This window comes from Tribolium madens, unplaced genomic scaffold (genome assembly GCF_015345945.1).
Source record: "Tribolium madens isolate multiple individuals breed KSU strain unplaced genomic scaffold, Tmad_KSU_1.1 Scaffold_71;HRSCAF=194;Tcas5.2_LG6, whole genome shotgun sequence".
In the NCBI taxonomy this organism is placed as follows: domain Eukaryota; kingdom Metazoa; phylum Arthropoda; class Insecta; order Coleoptera; family Tenebrionidae; genus Tribolium; species Tribolium madens.
Window position 1 is genome coordinate 2,006,686 of NW_025401041.1, and position 16,580 is coordinate 2,023,265.

The 16,580-nt window shown below is 30.8% G+C and overlaps 1 protein-coding gene across 4 annotated transcripts in view; it reads left to right on the forward strand.

Annotated features, from left to right (window-relative positions):
* The window catches only part of LOC123008686 (synaptotagmin-7), a 131,346-nt gene that overhangs the window by 34,283 nt on the left and 80,483 nt on the right, over positions 1–16,580 (forward strand). For 3 of the 4 annotated variants that reach the window (XM_044404639.1, XM_044404641.1, XM_044404643.1), the window contains exons 1-2: positions 10,128–10,157; positions 12,848–12,973. The exons of the other annotated variant lie outside the window; for it this stretch is intronic. In XM_044404639.1, the coding sequence (XP_044260574.1) occupies positions 12,878–12,973 (96 nt within the window). In that variant the 5' untranslated portion in view covers positions 10,128–10,157; positions 12,848–12,877. Of the gene's footprint in view, positions 1–10,127; positions 10,158–12,847; positions 12,974–16,580 lie in introns of those variants that run through there. 4 annotated transcript variants of the gene reach the window in all.

Here is a 16,580-nt window from a genome sequence, read left to right on the forward strand (position 1 = left end):
GGTAATGAACTAGTTTTAGTTAGCTTTCTTCCCTATCTCACAATCATCGTTGAAGGGCGCCAAAGGAATTCCAATAACGTCTTCACCTTATCCTCAATGTTTCCAAAGTTTTTTTCTCGAGTTTATAAATACTTGAAGGATAATTATTGTGGGTTATTTGCGGTAATAGCAGTCTCTTATTTTATCAATTTTTAAACCTCCGATCAATCATTCCGGCTAAATTTATCTCACTCGTATAATTACCTTTCTGTTTCTCTAAATCGGTTTTGGAGAAAATATCTCTTCTTTACCACCGCATTAATATTTATTGAGCCATTAAGTCGTTTGACAATGCTTTCAACACGTCGCCATCAATCATAATATCCCCAAAGAGAGGTGTTTAGATGGAACGTGACTTGTGCTCTTCGAGAAAACCAATAGAAAAGAATTTTCTTTCAGAGAGTTTAGTCCGAAGTAAATTATCACCGAATTAGTGTAAACAAGGGTTGCGTGTGTGATTATCTGATAAGATAATGGCCGTGTTTAACATATGAGTAAACAGAATCAAAGAGCAAATTTACCGCCGTTTGATGACGTTTTTAACTTTTACAAATGTTTTAATTAAAACTCAAAAACTTTAGATTACTAGAACTGTAGACATTTTACGTTTTATTAAATTTTCTCAATTTTCGAAAAAAATTGTGTGAATTTTAGTAAATTTACATAAATTTGCATAAATTATGGCAAACTTTAAAAATTGAGCATTACACATACAGGGTGTCCCCCAACTTTGGAAAAATTCTGAAATTCAATTGTAAAAAAGAAAATACATAGCAAGAGAGGTCGTATGACACATTATTTTGAGGATATTTTTTTACAGTATATTTCTTAAATTGCATCGTTTCCTCAAAACCACTTTTGTTTCCTCTCACAATAATCTCAAAAAAATCGTTGTGTTACTTAACCCCCCTTGCTATTTAAATTTTTTGAAGGGGTGGCTTTGGGCGTTAGAGGGATGCAGAAATAAGTTTGAAACTTTGATAAAATTTGGACCCCTTTTAAGTTAAAATTGACCTCTTTTGACATTTTTCACAAACTTGGACGAAATCGGAATAGAAATTTTATTTGGGACAGCCTGAATATTGAAGTTGTGTTTTTAATATTAAAAAAAAAAAAAGATAGGGCTCCGGTGATTTTTGGTCGCTCCACCCACTGAGAGAAGGAGAAGCCTTTTCTGAACCTTGATTTATAAAATTTATTATTTATAATTTTTCCGGCTCGCTTAATTTTCATTCAAATTGCTTTTATTTACTTGAAACGTTAAAATACGGAATTATTACTGTGTTTGCGATTTCAGTTGGAATAAAACATTTTGTCTTTTAATAATCTGAAGCTAAAGTAGCTCTTGTTGTAATAACATCATTCTTGATGAAATTAGGAGAACGAAACACAACACAAAATGGTTGATAACTTGCTTATTTATTTTTACTGAAATAAAGTAATAAGATTTTGCTGTATTTTTGTACAAGATTATTATATAACTCATTCTGCTTGTTGGGATTTGATGAATAAAATGAAAACTGAAAATAAGTCGAGAGTTTCAGAAGCGTTAAACTTGATGATTTATATTTTCTAAAGCCCTCTTGAGTATTAAGAGGCGTGAAGGAATCCTCAAAGAAAGTGCAAATACACAAAAAAATTATTTTTTTTTTTAAATAATCAATCGAGAAAACATCACTTTGCACCCAAAAAAAGGCTGCGACTTTATCAGTTCCACAGTTGAATGAATTCGATGCAAATAAATCAAGTTTGCGAACATTTGAACGTCTATCACATTCATAGCGCCATCTGTGCCCTTTCTTCCATAACTCATGAAGTAAAATCGAAGTTTTCACTCGTAAATCAACCTCCGACTGCCAGATGGCGCCAGATTACTCGAGGGGAGTGTCTGACCTTGACCGTGTACCCTGTCACACTCTTATTGATTGGTGCATGAAGAATTCGGGTAGGTCCTAGGAGTGGGAGTGGGGGTTTGTTCAAATTATTAATTAGATTTGAGTCGAAATAAGATATAGGAACACCTGGGAAGTTGATAAAGTCTAATGGGGGTGTTATATCACGTGGCAGGTGTCACTTGATTGTTAAAAGGTCTTTTTGAAGTATTTATTATGTATGAGAGACTTATTGTGTAAACGTTTATTTCGAAGAACATTTTTACGACGTCTCTAAGTGTATGTTATATGTCTTGAGAGTCATACCAGATGCACAATAAACAGGGCTTAAGAGCTGTGTTGGTTAACCGTCCGTTTTAATAACTAAACTACACTCAAAGTTGGCTCTAGTTTGAAGTAAGGATGTAAAAGTAATTACGCGAAGTTTCTGGAAGGTTTGCTTTGTAAGGAAACTAGTCAGGATGTTAATCTAAAAATTGATAATAAAAGTACACGTTTATATTTTTATACAGTGTGCGCCAGAACTCGCGCCCCAGAGAAAAATGCCATATAAGGTAAGATACCAGGAACATGGAAAAAATGTTAAAAAAAATTTATCTATAAAAATTTCGAATTTATAAGAGTTCAAATTTTGCACTTTGACTCTATTTATTTCTGTTGGAAAAATAATTTTCAAAGTTTTTTTGCTATAGGCTATTAGAAGAGGAAACAAGGAAGCTGTATCCTAAATTGTTACTCTATTCAATGTTATTTGTGGCTTTTATTGGCAAAACTTTTGTACCTTTACTAAGTAATTGGAAAAAAACATATACAGGATCATCAGTATCATTAAATTGACATAAAAAAAATGTCAAATGTCAAAAAATAAATGTCAAAATTTTTTGACAGATAGAATTTTTTAAACATTTTTTCCATGTTCCTGGTATCTTATCTCACTTGAAATTTTTCTCTGGGGCGTGAGTTCTGGCGCACCCTGTATACCGGGTGGCTCAATGAAAACGAGCCACCCCGAATATCTCAGAAAATAAAAAGACTTTGCAAAAACACCGAAACAGGTCAATTTTATTTTTGAGGGAGTCATTTTTTGACGTAATTAAATTTTAAAGCACTCCCAATAACTCCCTAACCTCCATGCACCACAACATTAAAAATTTAAATGGCACCACCCTACTTATGACACATTAAATGAAAGCTATTTTCACAAGCTTTTTAAGACTTTTTACCAAAATAGAATCAGACCATCCATTCATGAGATTTCAGGATGTTTTAAAAAAACGAACCACCCTAGAAAAAAAAAACAAAATAGGTTACTTTTGTATGTAAAAGGGACATTTTTACGCAATTTTATAAGCACCCCCCATAACCCTTTAGCTTCCCCCACCTCAAATCCGTAATCTCAAATAACACCGAGTCACTTAAAATGTTCTTTGAATCATTTTTCTAAAGTTGAATGGGATAAGATATCCCCAAAGGGTAATGTTTCTAATTAGTAATTACTTCTAATAATAGTTGTTTATTCGACGAGTTTGAGTGTAAATTGGACGCTTCATTTTACGAGAGCATTATTAAACCACGAGTGTTAACGAGTGGTTTATTATCCACGAGGTGGAATAAATGAACCGATTTACACAAAGACGAGTTGAATACAACATTTTATTCTTCGGATTAGACTCAACAAGGCTTAAAATTGATTTAAATCTGTTAAAAACAATCTGACGTTTTGTATTGTAATATGCCAAACAGTTGTCAAAACTTCTTTACATAGCAGAAAAACCGTAAATTTTGACAGTGTCGAAGAATAAAAACTATTAAAATAAATTACAAGAAACTTACTAATGTTGTTTTAATTATTATTGGAGCTGTGACAAACTTATTTTTGTTTTTTTATTGGGTGATAATAGGAGAAGGGATGTACCTAAAAAATAGCAATATTTTTTAAATTTCTTTGTTCAAACTGACTGCTGAAAGATTTTTTTGCCGATATTTTAGGAATGTATAGAAATCATCTCATTTTGAAAAAAAGCTTTTAAAAAATCATTTTAAAAGTGTTTTCATTTTATGTATTATCACTAGTGTGTTAGTGTTATTTGACATTTTATAGTTAAGTTCCATAGAGGTTAAAGGGTTAGTGGTGGTGCTTTTAAAATTGCGTCAAAAAATGTCTGAAACAAAATCTGACTTATTCGTGGTGGTTTGTTTTCATTGGGCCACCTTGTAGCAAGCAGATCTGCAATAAACAAAGAAGATGAGAAAATATAAAAATCAGATTTTTTTAGATAAACCTATAACTAGCATCTGGATAAAATGGAATAGTTTATAAGAACTATAAGACATGCCAAATTGATCAGCAACAAATTGTAGAAGAGCAAATATAGATGTTTTTAGGATTAAGAAAAAATTGCAAATTAATTAGAAGGTATTTAGAGGGAAAAATTACAGTTTAACTGAATTTTTTAGATGGATTATTAACTTATTTGTGAGCTACACATTCGTGCGAATATATTCGCTATTTTCGCTTCTTTATAAAGAAGAGTAGAAAAAAATAGCTGGATCATAAGAACATTTTGTAAAAAATCTAGGTTTTAATAAAATTAATGGAGAAACAATAAATGACAGAACAATCAGTTAAATAAGTCGATAGAAAACAGTTTTGTAAATTTTCTAACACTGAGCATATTTTATGGTTTTAGAAAAACACAGCAAATTGATCACACAAATAGAACAGAAAACTAAACGATTGAGGAGAAAAACAATTTTGCAACGAAATAATGAAAGATACACAATTTCTTTTTGTGTAAATTTTAACAGATACAGGGTGTTCCGTTTTTCTTGTTACAAATTTAACCAGGTGACAGAGTATATAATTTTAAGATAAAAGTTTCCTATAAACATGTATCGAAAAAGATTGTATGTTGGTTCTTGCCACTTTCAGCTACACAATTCTAAATCTCATAGTTTTTCACAAAAAATAGGTCTCTTGCGTTTTTTCGATACAACTTACCGTTTTTGAGTAAAATTAGTTTACACTTTGTCTTACACTCCATAAAGAGGATAAAAATTAAAAATTAAATTTGTTTTACCGTATTTAAAAATTTCGACAACTGATCTTTGAATTCGTTCAGGTGTTTAAAAGTTATCAGCCGTACCAACTTTTGTAATTTTATATATTCTACAATAGTGGGAAAACCCCATTAAAAAACGCATCTCTTTTAGGGGGTGTAGCTCGCTTACATAACATTTTTTGATACATGTTCATAGGAAACTTTTGTCCTAAAATTGAATGTTCTATCACCTGTTTAAGTTTGTAACAATAAAAACGAAACATCCTGTATATTAGCAAATAGATCATGGAAGTTAAAACGCGAGAAAAAAAATTGTAGTTATCTAACTAAAAATTGGCAGAAAATGATTTTATACATAATTTTTAAAGCAGTTTAGAAGTAAGTCGAAATTGATTAACAGTTTGTTCTTATAAAAAACAAAACTACGTATAATAGATAAAATAAAACATCAGGGTATAGCAATTAAGACAAATACATAACACAATAGATCAGCAGATAAATCTGTAAGCAGAAACTGTGATATTTGTCATTCTCTCTATTTGCACATTTTTAAAATAAATAGAATCTCCACCCTAACCTACCCCACCGCCCTAATCGAGCCATTCAACCCTTCTGACGTCACCACATCCGCCCTATTCATGCGCACACTACGGCAAAATTTCACCACCAAGTACTTTGACCCGTTCTCTTATTTAAAAAGCATCCTTCCATCACAATTCTCGCAACAATTCTCCCTCGAGATCTCTTCGTATCCAAATACCAAAAAAATAAAAAAAAAATCGTTCCAAGTAAAAGGACGTGTCTTGAATACCCTACTGAAAATTTTAAACGTTTCAGGTTTTGTTAGTTTTGGTGTGTGTTTTAAGCTCCGGTTTATATTACAAGCCATAAAAGTAGTACAATATGCAAAGGGTGATGCCGATGAAATTGATAAAAATAAAATTAAAGCTTATTTTTAGAAACTAATCAAGCAAATTAATACAAGGAGTTTGTTGGTTTTAAATCAGAAACTAGCTTCGACTCCCACCGGATTTGGCATTGCTGATGAGTTACACGAAACCGGGCATATATTGTGTTGATCTTACAGCAAGTTGGATTAGATTCGAGATTATGTGAAATAAAATATCTTGTAAATTGAATTTCAACGTTTTATACGAATATTTTGCCCAATTTTCGTTTTTGGTTAGTTATTTATATTTTGAAGCACCAAATGTTTAAAAGCGACTCAGAAAACATTCTTCCGGAGATAGAAGAAATTTAACCCGACGTGGTGATGTTTTACGCACATACCAAGCCACCCTAGACTTCATATATTTTCCTTTCCACTTGAATGAAGCACCTTCGTCTCGTTTCATTTATTTGATTTAGAACAAACATGCTTCGCTTCAATTTTCCAAAACAACTTTCCAAACTTCCTCAATAATTTTCATTTGAACTTTTCCGACGAAAACTTGAAGCAAACATCAATGTAAGAGAAAACCTGCAAATGTATATTTAATTATCAATCGTTTTTCTAAACGAATTCCGATAAACCGCGTTTCACTTGTAATTAATGGGTGTTATTATTCCATGGTTGTGGTCAATTATTGAACCCACAGGACGCTCGACGGGAGATTTGCTAGAGGCATTAGTGAATACACGGAATATTCACTTCAACAAATGCAAATTGATTACGAGGGACTCGCTTGCAATTAATCGGAATAATAGTGGTCATATGGAATGCTTTTATACTTTATTCAAGAGGAATAACAAAGAGTGGACGGGATTTAAGAGCGACTTTTCTATAAATCTTTTTCTAACAAGAAGATTCAAGTTAGTTTGCTGCGTCGCAATACCACAAATCTGGTCAAATGAATAAAAGATGAGTATAGGTGACTTACAGAGATTTTGTGACGTTGGTATCACTGATTAATTCAATCCAATATTGTTGTTTTCCGCATTAAAATTGATAAAATTAACAATAAAAAATATACAGGGTGTTCCATTTTTATTGTTACAAATTTAAGCAGGTGATAAGATATTAAATTTTAAGATAAAAGGGAGTTACATTCCCTAAAACGGGTGCATCTTTTAATGCATTTCTTCCACTATTTCAGCAACTATTGTAGATAAAATTTAAAAATTTGGTACAACTGGTAACCTTTATACACCCAAAAGAATTCAAAGATACAATGTCGAAATTTTTATTCAGGGACGTCCTAAACTGGGGGGTTTAGGGTAAAAGTACCCTTACTATTTTGGCTATTGGTTCGTGCCACTTTCAGCCACAAAATTCTAAATTTCATAGTTTTTTACAAAAAAGAGGTCTCTTTTTTTTCGATAAAACTTACCGTTTTTGAGTAAAATCAGTTTACAATTTGTCTTACAGACCATAAAGAGCATAAAAATTAAAAATTAAATTTGTTTTACCGTTTAAGACACCCGTGATTAAAAATCTGTACCAACTTTTGTAATTTTATCTATTCTGCAATAGTGGAAAACCCCATTAAAAAACGCATCTCTTACAGGGGGTGAAGCTCGTTACGTAACATTTTTTGATACATGTTCATAGGAAACTTTTGTCTTAAAATTGAATATTCTATCACCTGTTTAAATATGTAACAATAAAAACGGAAAACCCTGTATAAAAAATGTTTTTAAAAATAAGCTTTTTTTAATTAAAAAAAATGTACCAAAAAGTGAAATAGTATATTATTTCATTAAGAGTAAAAGTGATAGTTTATGTGGTAAAGCTGAACGTTTATTAAGTGAGACAAATAAGTTGAGCAACATAAACTCAATTATACTCCGAATCTGCAAACGTATTCAGGTCGTGAATAAAGAGCAACACTATAAATCACAAGTAAATGAACAAAATAACAATAACAACGCTTTATAATATGACGCAACAGTATCAGTAACAGTATTTTATTAATTTATTAGTGCATAACTAGTGGAAAATGCCGAATGCTGATGAACTACAATGTACCTATCCAGAAATTGCTGAAGCACCCAAAGAGATAAGAAAGAAACAACATTGGTAAATGTCAATAATGTCATGGTAAAAGTAAAAACGCTTAGCCGCAAAAATAGAAATTTTACTCCATTTCTGAAACATTTAGCCTTAAAAATGGTCATTTTAGTGACTTTTGCGTATAAAAGCGAAAACAGAGAAAAAAATTGATAAAAGCTTTGAAGCTGAGCAAAGTAGTTTTATAAACGCTCCCAAAGCTTTTATAAATTTTGAAATCTTAAGTTGTAAGCAAAACTCTTCTTCTCTGACACAAAACAAATGATTTTTAGTAAGTATTTTTTTTATATAAGCTTATTTTTAAAAAACTTTTTTTTTATTTTTATTTTTCACTTTTATTATTGTTTTGTGAAATACTTTAAATTTCAAACACAACAATTTTTTTTTATTTATTTAATAGAATTTGTTGCTATGGGAGGTAGGGGTTGGTTTTGCCCTTACAAACCCAAACAAACAACGTGTAGGATTTTTTCTGCTCCATCGAATGGAGTTGCATTTTCGTATTTCAATTAGGAGCCAAGATAATGATAATTGTTTATAAATTATTAATTGAAAAATATTATTGTATTCTCATGGAAATTACGTGCGTATGCAAAATTTCAGCTTATTTGTACGACATCCAGACAACAAAACAAGTTAAATAAAAGCTTATAAAAAAATATTTACCTTTCCTAAATTGCTAAGCAATGTAAAAATTTCTTTCTAAGTAAATAAGCAAGGTAATTGTTTGGAAAGTTTTTTTTTTGTAACCAAAGAACTATTTTCTTTAAATTTTAACACATATTAGTTGATTTAATTTAACAAATTAAATAAAATTTGTTTCAAATTTCTTTCGATAATCAAGTCTTGACTGTTCACTACAATTGAGAACAGAGAAGTGTTGACAAAATATAACAACTAAATTCGTTAAAAACCGATGTTTGGTATAATTTTTCTTTAATATTGAGTTGACTATCCCCTGCAATTTGGAATGGTCACAAGAAAGAATGTTTTCTAAAAAATGTTAATAAAAAAGTTTTTAAATTTACAAAATACTTTAAAGTTTGTATTTCTTTGGATAATAAAATCTTGACTGTTCATTGCATTTGGAAATAGATAGTAATTAATAATTATGCAAAAAAGCCCTGGTTCTCAAATGAGTGACATTTAGTAATTATTAATTGAAAAAGTTGTACGAGTATTAAATATTCATTTTAACCTAAAATAATTGCTTTTTACCGGCTCACAAATTGCGAAAATGATTTCCCTATTTATAGATAAAATGGGTAGTTTAGATTAAATTCAGATAGATTTTAATTCACGTCGAGACACGAGAAATGCATCCCATAAAGCTTTTCTCGAGCTTTAAACTTAATTAAAGTAACAATCAATTAAACCGATTTCGTAATTAGTTTTGTAATCAAGTTTTGCACTTATGCCTTCTGTTTAATTTAGTTTTTGTCTACATAAATATTTTTTCACGTTTGCTACTTCAAACAACAAAACCGTTTTGCAAACACGAAACTGTGATTAAATTTCTTTTCGCCGTTTCCAAATAAATGAAAATTAACCAAAAAATTTCTTTATTGTTTCACCAAACAATACCGAGGTTGGGAATGCATGCAGGTGGCTGCGACTGTAATAATAATGAATGAGCCAACTTGGACCAAGTTATGGAGAAAATTTTATTTTATTTTTTTGAACATCTTTGTGGGAAATTTAAGATATATTGTCCCGGAAATCCCTTTTCCTACATTTCCTTTCATAGATTTTCCTCACAAGTCTCTTGAGAACCACACACTATAAGTGAAATATTTGATTTCTTCTGCGACCCCAAAATGTCACTTAATAATTAACAGTCCTATTTTCTGTTTTAAAAATTTACCCAAGGGTGTTTTACATTAATAACGAAATTTAAAAAAAATGTTTAGTGACACTATGTTTTCGGGGTTTCCCCATCTAAATATAACTCAAGTAATTTCAATTATTCGCAAAGTTCGAACAATAAACCGATCAAGGAAGTTGTGTACGCGATTAATTAGGGGAGGGTTGATTCGGGTAGGTTCGCACCCAGCCGAAAAATTCCGATCCTGTGTAGAATCCTTGGCGCGCCACGATTTTATTTGTTATCCTTGTGCAGTTGCAGTGGTGGCTAGATCGTGTGGTGTTAAATCTGTAGGTGGTTTGTAACGTGTTGCATCCGGGGGTGGAAACACAAAAATCATATCAAAATTTTATTTTTTTTCTATGCCCATTAATGGAAAAATGGTGGAGGCGCCGGGAGAAAAATCGCTACTAGTCAATTAGTGAATTGATATTTTTAATATCCGGTTTTAGGAATGTCACATCTGGTTTTTTAGCATAAAGAGTGATACATTTTTTACACCCACGTTCGTGTGCGTGGGACGTTTTAGATTTACAAATATGCGAATTTTGTCGCCTTTCTCTTGAGACTACTTAGATTCGTATTGCTGTCTTTGTAGTTGGAAATCTCGGAAAATCGACCTTTGAAGGATAATGTAAATGCATTTGCGACATGTTTTCGTTGCTTCTCGTAGATGAAATTTATTTAAATCCCATACAAAGTTACAAGGGAATAGGAAATGTGGTATAGGGATTATAATTTTTAACGAGGATTTAAATTATGCAAAATATTCAAGTTTTTTGTCCCGTTAATAACAGAAATTTGCTGAAAAACTTTTTTTAATTTTAAACTCCCTGTATGTGACTACAGAATGAATTTTTCAAATTATTTAAAATTTTATTTAGATTAAATTAAAAATTCAGTAAGAGTTAAAATTTCAAATTGTGGGGAATGTTTAATCTTACAATTGACAACACATATTCATATTTGAATTTCATTTATGAAATAAATATCAGGTTCAGGTTGGGAAGTGGTCACTTCCTTATCAGTTATTGATATGTAATATGACAGTTCAGGTTGGGAAATGGCCACTTCCCTACTCGAAAACTGACCTGAACTGTCAAATGTCATATTTTTCAAAATTTTATAAACTCTTTATTGGCTTTCTGTTCTTTAGGAAGGATGATTTTTTATCATTTCTCGACTTATTTTTTCGCAAATTTCGCATTGGTAACCTCGGTATGTAATCTACTATTGCTACTTTATTAAAATGAGAACGAGGAGGTATTATTTTTACAGATTTTTCTTATTTTATTTACAAGTAATTTTTTTAACACGGCTTATAAGTATTTAAATTTTTGTTTATAGCATGGTTGCAAATATTAATGAAACTGAAAATTTTGAAAAATGGCTAAAACCTGTTTCAAATAGCAAAGGATAATTAATCTTGCAATTGAGAATAAGTTGATATTCAAACATTGCAAACAAAAAAAAATTGATAAAGATTAATTGGAGTCACTGCATATTTATTTTGCTAAATTTGCAAAAAATTACAAGCGAAGACGATGAAATTTTATTGATTGACAATAAATTCTTTGTCTCCAAGCTATGGCGTAATTTTTTATTATTTACGAGCCTCAGCGACGATGAAAACGATGTTTTCTTGCTTTTAAAAGCTTAAAATTGAAAAAAGAAATGACAAACTTTGTAGACTTTGTAATACTTTGAATATGAATATCTTGGAAAAATGACATAAATAAATGAGAAAATACTATTTCAAAACGGAAAGGAAATATGTTTACTGAAATTTTTTATCTCGCTTAATCCATCGGGGAGATTTCGGAGCAAATTTAATTCTTTACGATTACGTTTTAACGTTTTTTAAAATCTCGCACGGTGTTTCACACATTTTGTGGTCAAAAAACACTTGTAATAATTGCAAAAATCGTTATTTTCGCCACTCGCCAAACACTAATTAATTCTAAACGTTTCCGAAAGTTTTCGTGGAAAAAAATAATAAGTCTTGATTATTCCTCTCCCAATTTAAACTTCGTAACAAGGTTTACGTTTCGTTAAAACTTGATAAAACACTTGTATTATCAGTAAAAGAAGCCCAAGTCGTAAATTCGTATTTATTGGAATCAAGAATGGGCTATAGATTTTTATGTACGAAAAATCCCCGATCTAATAAACCCTTAACAAATAACTATTACCAACACACAAAAATAAAAACCTTCGACCTTCACATTTCCTCCAACAAGTTAATCACGAGGAGACTTGTCTTGAATGTATTGATTTGGGATCAGGTGCAAGCATTGCGGGAAAAAGTTAATTGGGAGTTGGGATTAGTGGCAGATTTTTACGTTTTTGTTTGGGAATTTTGAGAGGAAAAATAGCGTTTTATTCGAGATAGGTTCAGTTTTATTCATGAGGGATTGTGTGTAATGTTGGAGCAAGTGGCTGCATTTACCTTTGTTAGGGGCAAAAAATTCGTCCAAGTAATTTAAAAAAAAATCGAGTTTCGATACTTAATATGAAATTTTATTATCCTGTTTACAATTCACCTTTAAAAGACTGATTTTTACGAGTTAGGAAATAAAACGGAGGATAAATTTCCAACCGGTACAATGATATTCGCTTGCTAAAAAATGTGGAAATTATGCAAATTCCCCCAATTCGTGGTGAATTCCGAATTAGCATAACTTGGAGATCGAGATATTATCTGTATTTGCATTAACATCGAATGGGTTGTAATATTATTTGAGTGTTTCACTAGGGTGAAATATTCTTGTTATTATTGTTTTACAAGAGGGAGTAAATATTTTTTAATGAATTTTTTATTGTAAAAATTATTTCCGTTACACCTCGCGACGCCTCCACCTAACCTTCCATCACGAACACCCGTCCTTGGCCTACTGCACCTTTTCCATATTAAACCGAGCGAAATCGCGGCGATTTTTCACCGGATTATTCCGGGTGCGGCTCTATTATTCTTCTCCAGGTGCAATTTGAACAAAACAGTTGTGACAAAATGGTACATTTGGGACCCGGAGGGCAATACGTGGCCGAAGGCGGGAATGCCTTTCCTTCCAATCCGGAGGACGTGGTGGTGGAGACAAAGAAGATTGTAAGTATTTTTTCGCATTTCGGGAAAGACTTTAAAGAAAATCGAGAATTGGGTGAAAAAAACGGAGAAATTGGCGATTTGAGTTGATTTTGAAGTGATTTTTAACGCTACTCATAATTTTGTATACCATAATTTCATTTATACCGATAATTCAAAAATATTTTCAAACAATTTCAAATAATTCCAAATAGGGTCAAATGGGGCAATTACAATAACGGGACAAATGCAATAACGTACTAAAGCTGTATTTCCTTAAAAGAAGTCGGTGCTATCATCTCTGATATTACACATTTATTTTATCAACTTTACCACTTGTTCATACTGTTTTACCGACAGAAAAATGAGTGAGGTGTCATTTCGTGAGAATTCTTCAAAAGTCATGGTATGTACATAAATCTATAAGCTAACTTTTCAACGAGATTTATCTGAAGTTTTAAGGTAAGTTTTTGATTTGTTTTGAATGTTATGATAACATAGGTACGTGTTAGAAAGTTGTTTTATTCATATATTTTTAGTATGTTTGCTACCGTTTATATTCTACATTCGTTATTGCATTTGCCCCTGAATTTTGTTTCCCAGGGGCAAATGTAAAATAAAAATATTACATTTATTTGTTCATATTCTACCCAGTCCAGAAGTTATCAGATGTGGAATAATAACTTTCGATTTTAAGTTCCGAAACATGATTATATCTTATGATACACTCAAAATTTCATTAAGTAAAATGTTATTTTTTGAAAAGTTTCTAACTTTTTTTTTCTTTTTACTTCATTTTTATTTGTATTACCCCAGAATCCAATCTATAGACAATGTTACTAAATGCGATATGAGTATTGCATTTGCCCCTTTACACCGGCTAAAGGAAATAATGAGACATGGTGCTTCATTTAGGCCCTTAATTTTTGGAAAAAATATTTTTTCCTATTACTAAATACTTAAAATAATAGCCTAATATACAAGGTGATTCTTTTAGGGCCTACATTAGAAACTTTTTAACTTCTAATGCAGATAGGAATTTGAAATTTTGTACACAACCCAAATCAACCAGTCTGAGTTCAACTAAATTATTTTCAAAATGGCTGAACTTCCGGAACTACAACTTTGAAATTTTAAATGGTACCCACTTATTTTTATTGCATTTTTGAATTCTCCTCTTTAAACTAAGTAAAATGTACCTAGTTGTTAGTACTTATCTATCATAGTTTTTGACATATGTCAATTTTTTGGTCAAAATTTTCACTTGCAGGGGTTCATTCAAAACATCACAGCTCTTGAACCCTTTGCGATAAGTGAATATTTTTTGTTGCATTCGAAAACCAAAGGTTTGAAAAATTTTCTAGAATTTTTAAAATTGTCGACTGTCAAATTGCAAGGCTAGTATGATTTTTTGAAAATGATCATTAACAAACAGCTTTAACTCAGTTTTTTCAAATGAAATRACTCTATTKTCTCAACGGCAATCAAAACTACATCAATTTGTAGAAGGACTTTTATCAACATGTCCTATACCTATCTCTTACAGTTTTTGAAATAATCACAAAAAACATGTTAATGTTTTTATTTTTATAGTTAATCACGTAGGCTTTGGAAAAATACAATAAGATTAATGCAAATGTTCGATATGTTTACCATTTTCAAACAGTCCAAAACTCGATGGTGAACTGATTTGAGTAGCTTCCATTAGTTTATTTGGTTGAAGATTATTAAATGCCGCCTCAATCCTTGCCTCAATTCTTCATAATTCCGGATGGGTGTTGTGTAGACTAATAAATCTTTAGTTCGTCTTGATCATTTTCCAAAGCCTACGTGATTTACTATAAAAATAAAAAACAAAAACACGTTTTTCGTGATTATTTCAGAAACTGTAACAGGTGGGTATRGGACATGTTGATAAAAGACCTTCTACAATTCGATGTACCTTCGATTGCCGTTGAGAAAATGGGGTCATTTTATTTGAAAAAACTGAGTTATAGCTGTTTGTTACATATCATTTTCAAAAAATCATATAAGCTTTGCAATTTGACAGTTGACAATTTTGAAAATTTTAGGAAACTCTTCGAACCTTTGGTTATCAAATGCAAGAAAAATTATTTACTTATTGCAAACGGTTCAAGAGCTGTGATGTTTTTAATAAACCTCTGCAAATGAAAATTTTGACCAAAAAATTGACATATGTCAAAAACTATGACAGATAAGTACTAATAACTAGGTACATTTTACTCAGTTTGAAGAGGAAAATTCAAAAATGTAATAAAAATAATTGGTTACCATTTAAAATTTCAAAGTTGGCGCCAATTTCTCGTAGTTCCGGAAGTTCAGCCATTTTGAAAATAATTTAGTTGAACTCAGACTGGTTGATTTGGGTTGTGTACAAAATTTCAAATTTCCATCTGCATTAGAAGTTAAAAAGTTTCTAATATAGTTCCTAAAAGAATCACCTTGTATGAGTAATAAACTATACAGGGTGAATATAAAGTATGGAACCAAGCGGTTTTATTTTTAATCATTTGCCTCCAGAAATAATAATTAATATAAATTAAAATAATATAAAAAATGTGATCGTATTTTCAGAACGAACTTTTGTTTTGTTTTTGAGTTATGCGATTTTTTTGGTCAAAATTGCAATTTATGTAATTTTTTTTTTTAATTAAATATAAAGCATATAGTTGTAATCCTTAGAGTATAGCTTTTATGAGAAAAATGATTTTATAGTAGGTTGCCATTAAAAATTTTTTTTTTTTGTAGAACTCAAAAACAAAATGAAATTTTGAAAAATTTTATTTTTGTTAAAACATTACATTTTTATAGTACTTTATCACTCATCAATTAGTTTTTTCAAAAAATAAATAGTTTAAGCAAAAAACGTTTGGTTCCATACTTTTTATTCACCTGGTATGTATAATTGTAAATACTTTAAACTAAATAGTGAATGTACCGTATGAAATTGAATTCACAAATTTAGTAATGACCCTCGTATTTGCCCCACTTGAATGTTTTTTCGCGACTTGTATTACTCTTCATCCGAGTTTTCACTTAAATTAAGTTTAATGCGCATGCGCTAATATAGTAAACGCATGCCCATTCCCATGAGCACTTACAGGAAATTCTCAAGAATCTCAAACGATAATTCTAAATAATTCCAAATAATTCCAACACTTCCAGATAATTGTAAATACAAATATTTCCAAAAAGAATAATGAATAACACAAAATTTCTACGTGATTCCACCAACATATACACCATCTGTGTACCTTGGGCCACCCTAACACAGGGCAATTTTGCTTACATTGAAAGTAATAACGTGGTTGTTATACTCTTTTTAAAAATTTATTACACAAAAATTAAGACAGCTAGAAGTTTTTTTTTGTTACTGCAAGAAAAAAGTACAAACTTTAAAGCTATAATATTTTTTTGTATGTTGCATTTGTGAAGATAAAAAAAAATAAGAAATTTAGTACCTTAATTCTATAACAAATATTTATAGAAACTCTCTTGAGTAGATAAAGTAGCACTTCAACCGCAAGGATAGATAAAGTAACACTTTAACAGCAACGGTAGATAAAATGAGTTAGTAACCCATAGTAACGGAGCAACACAACTGCCATTT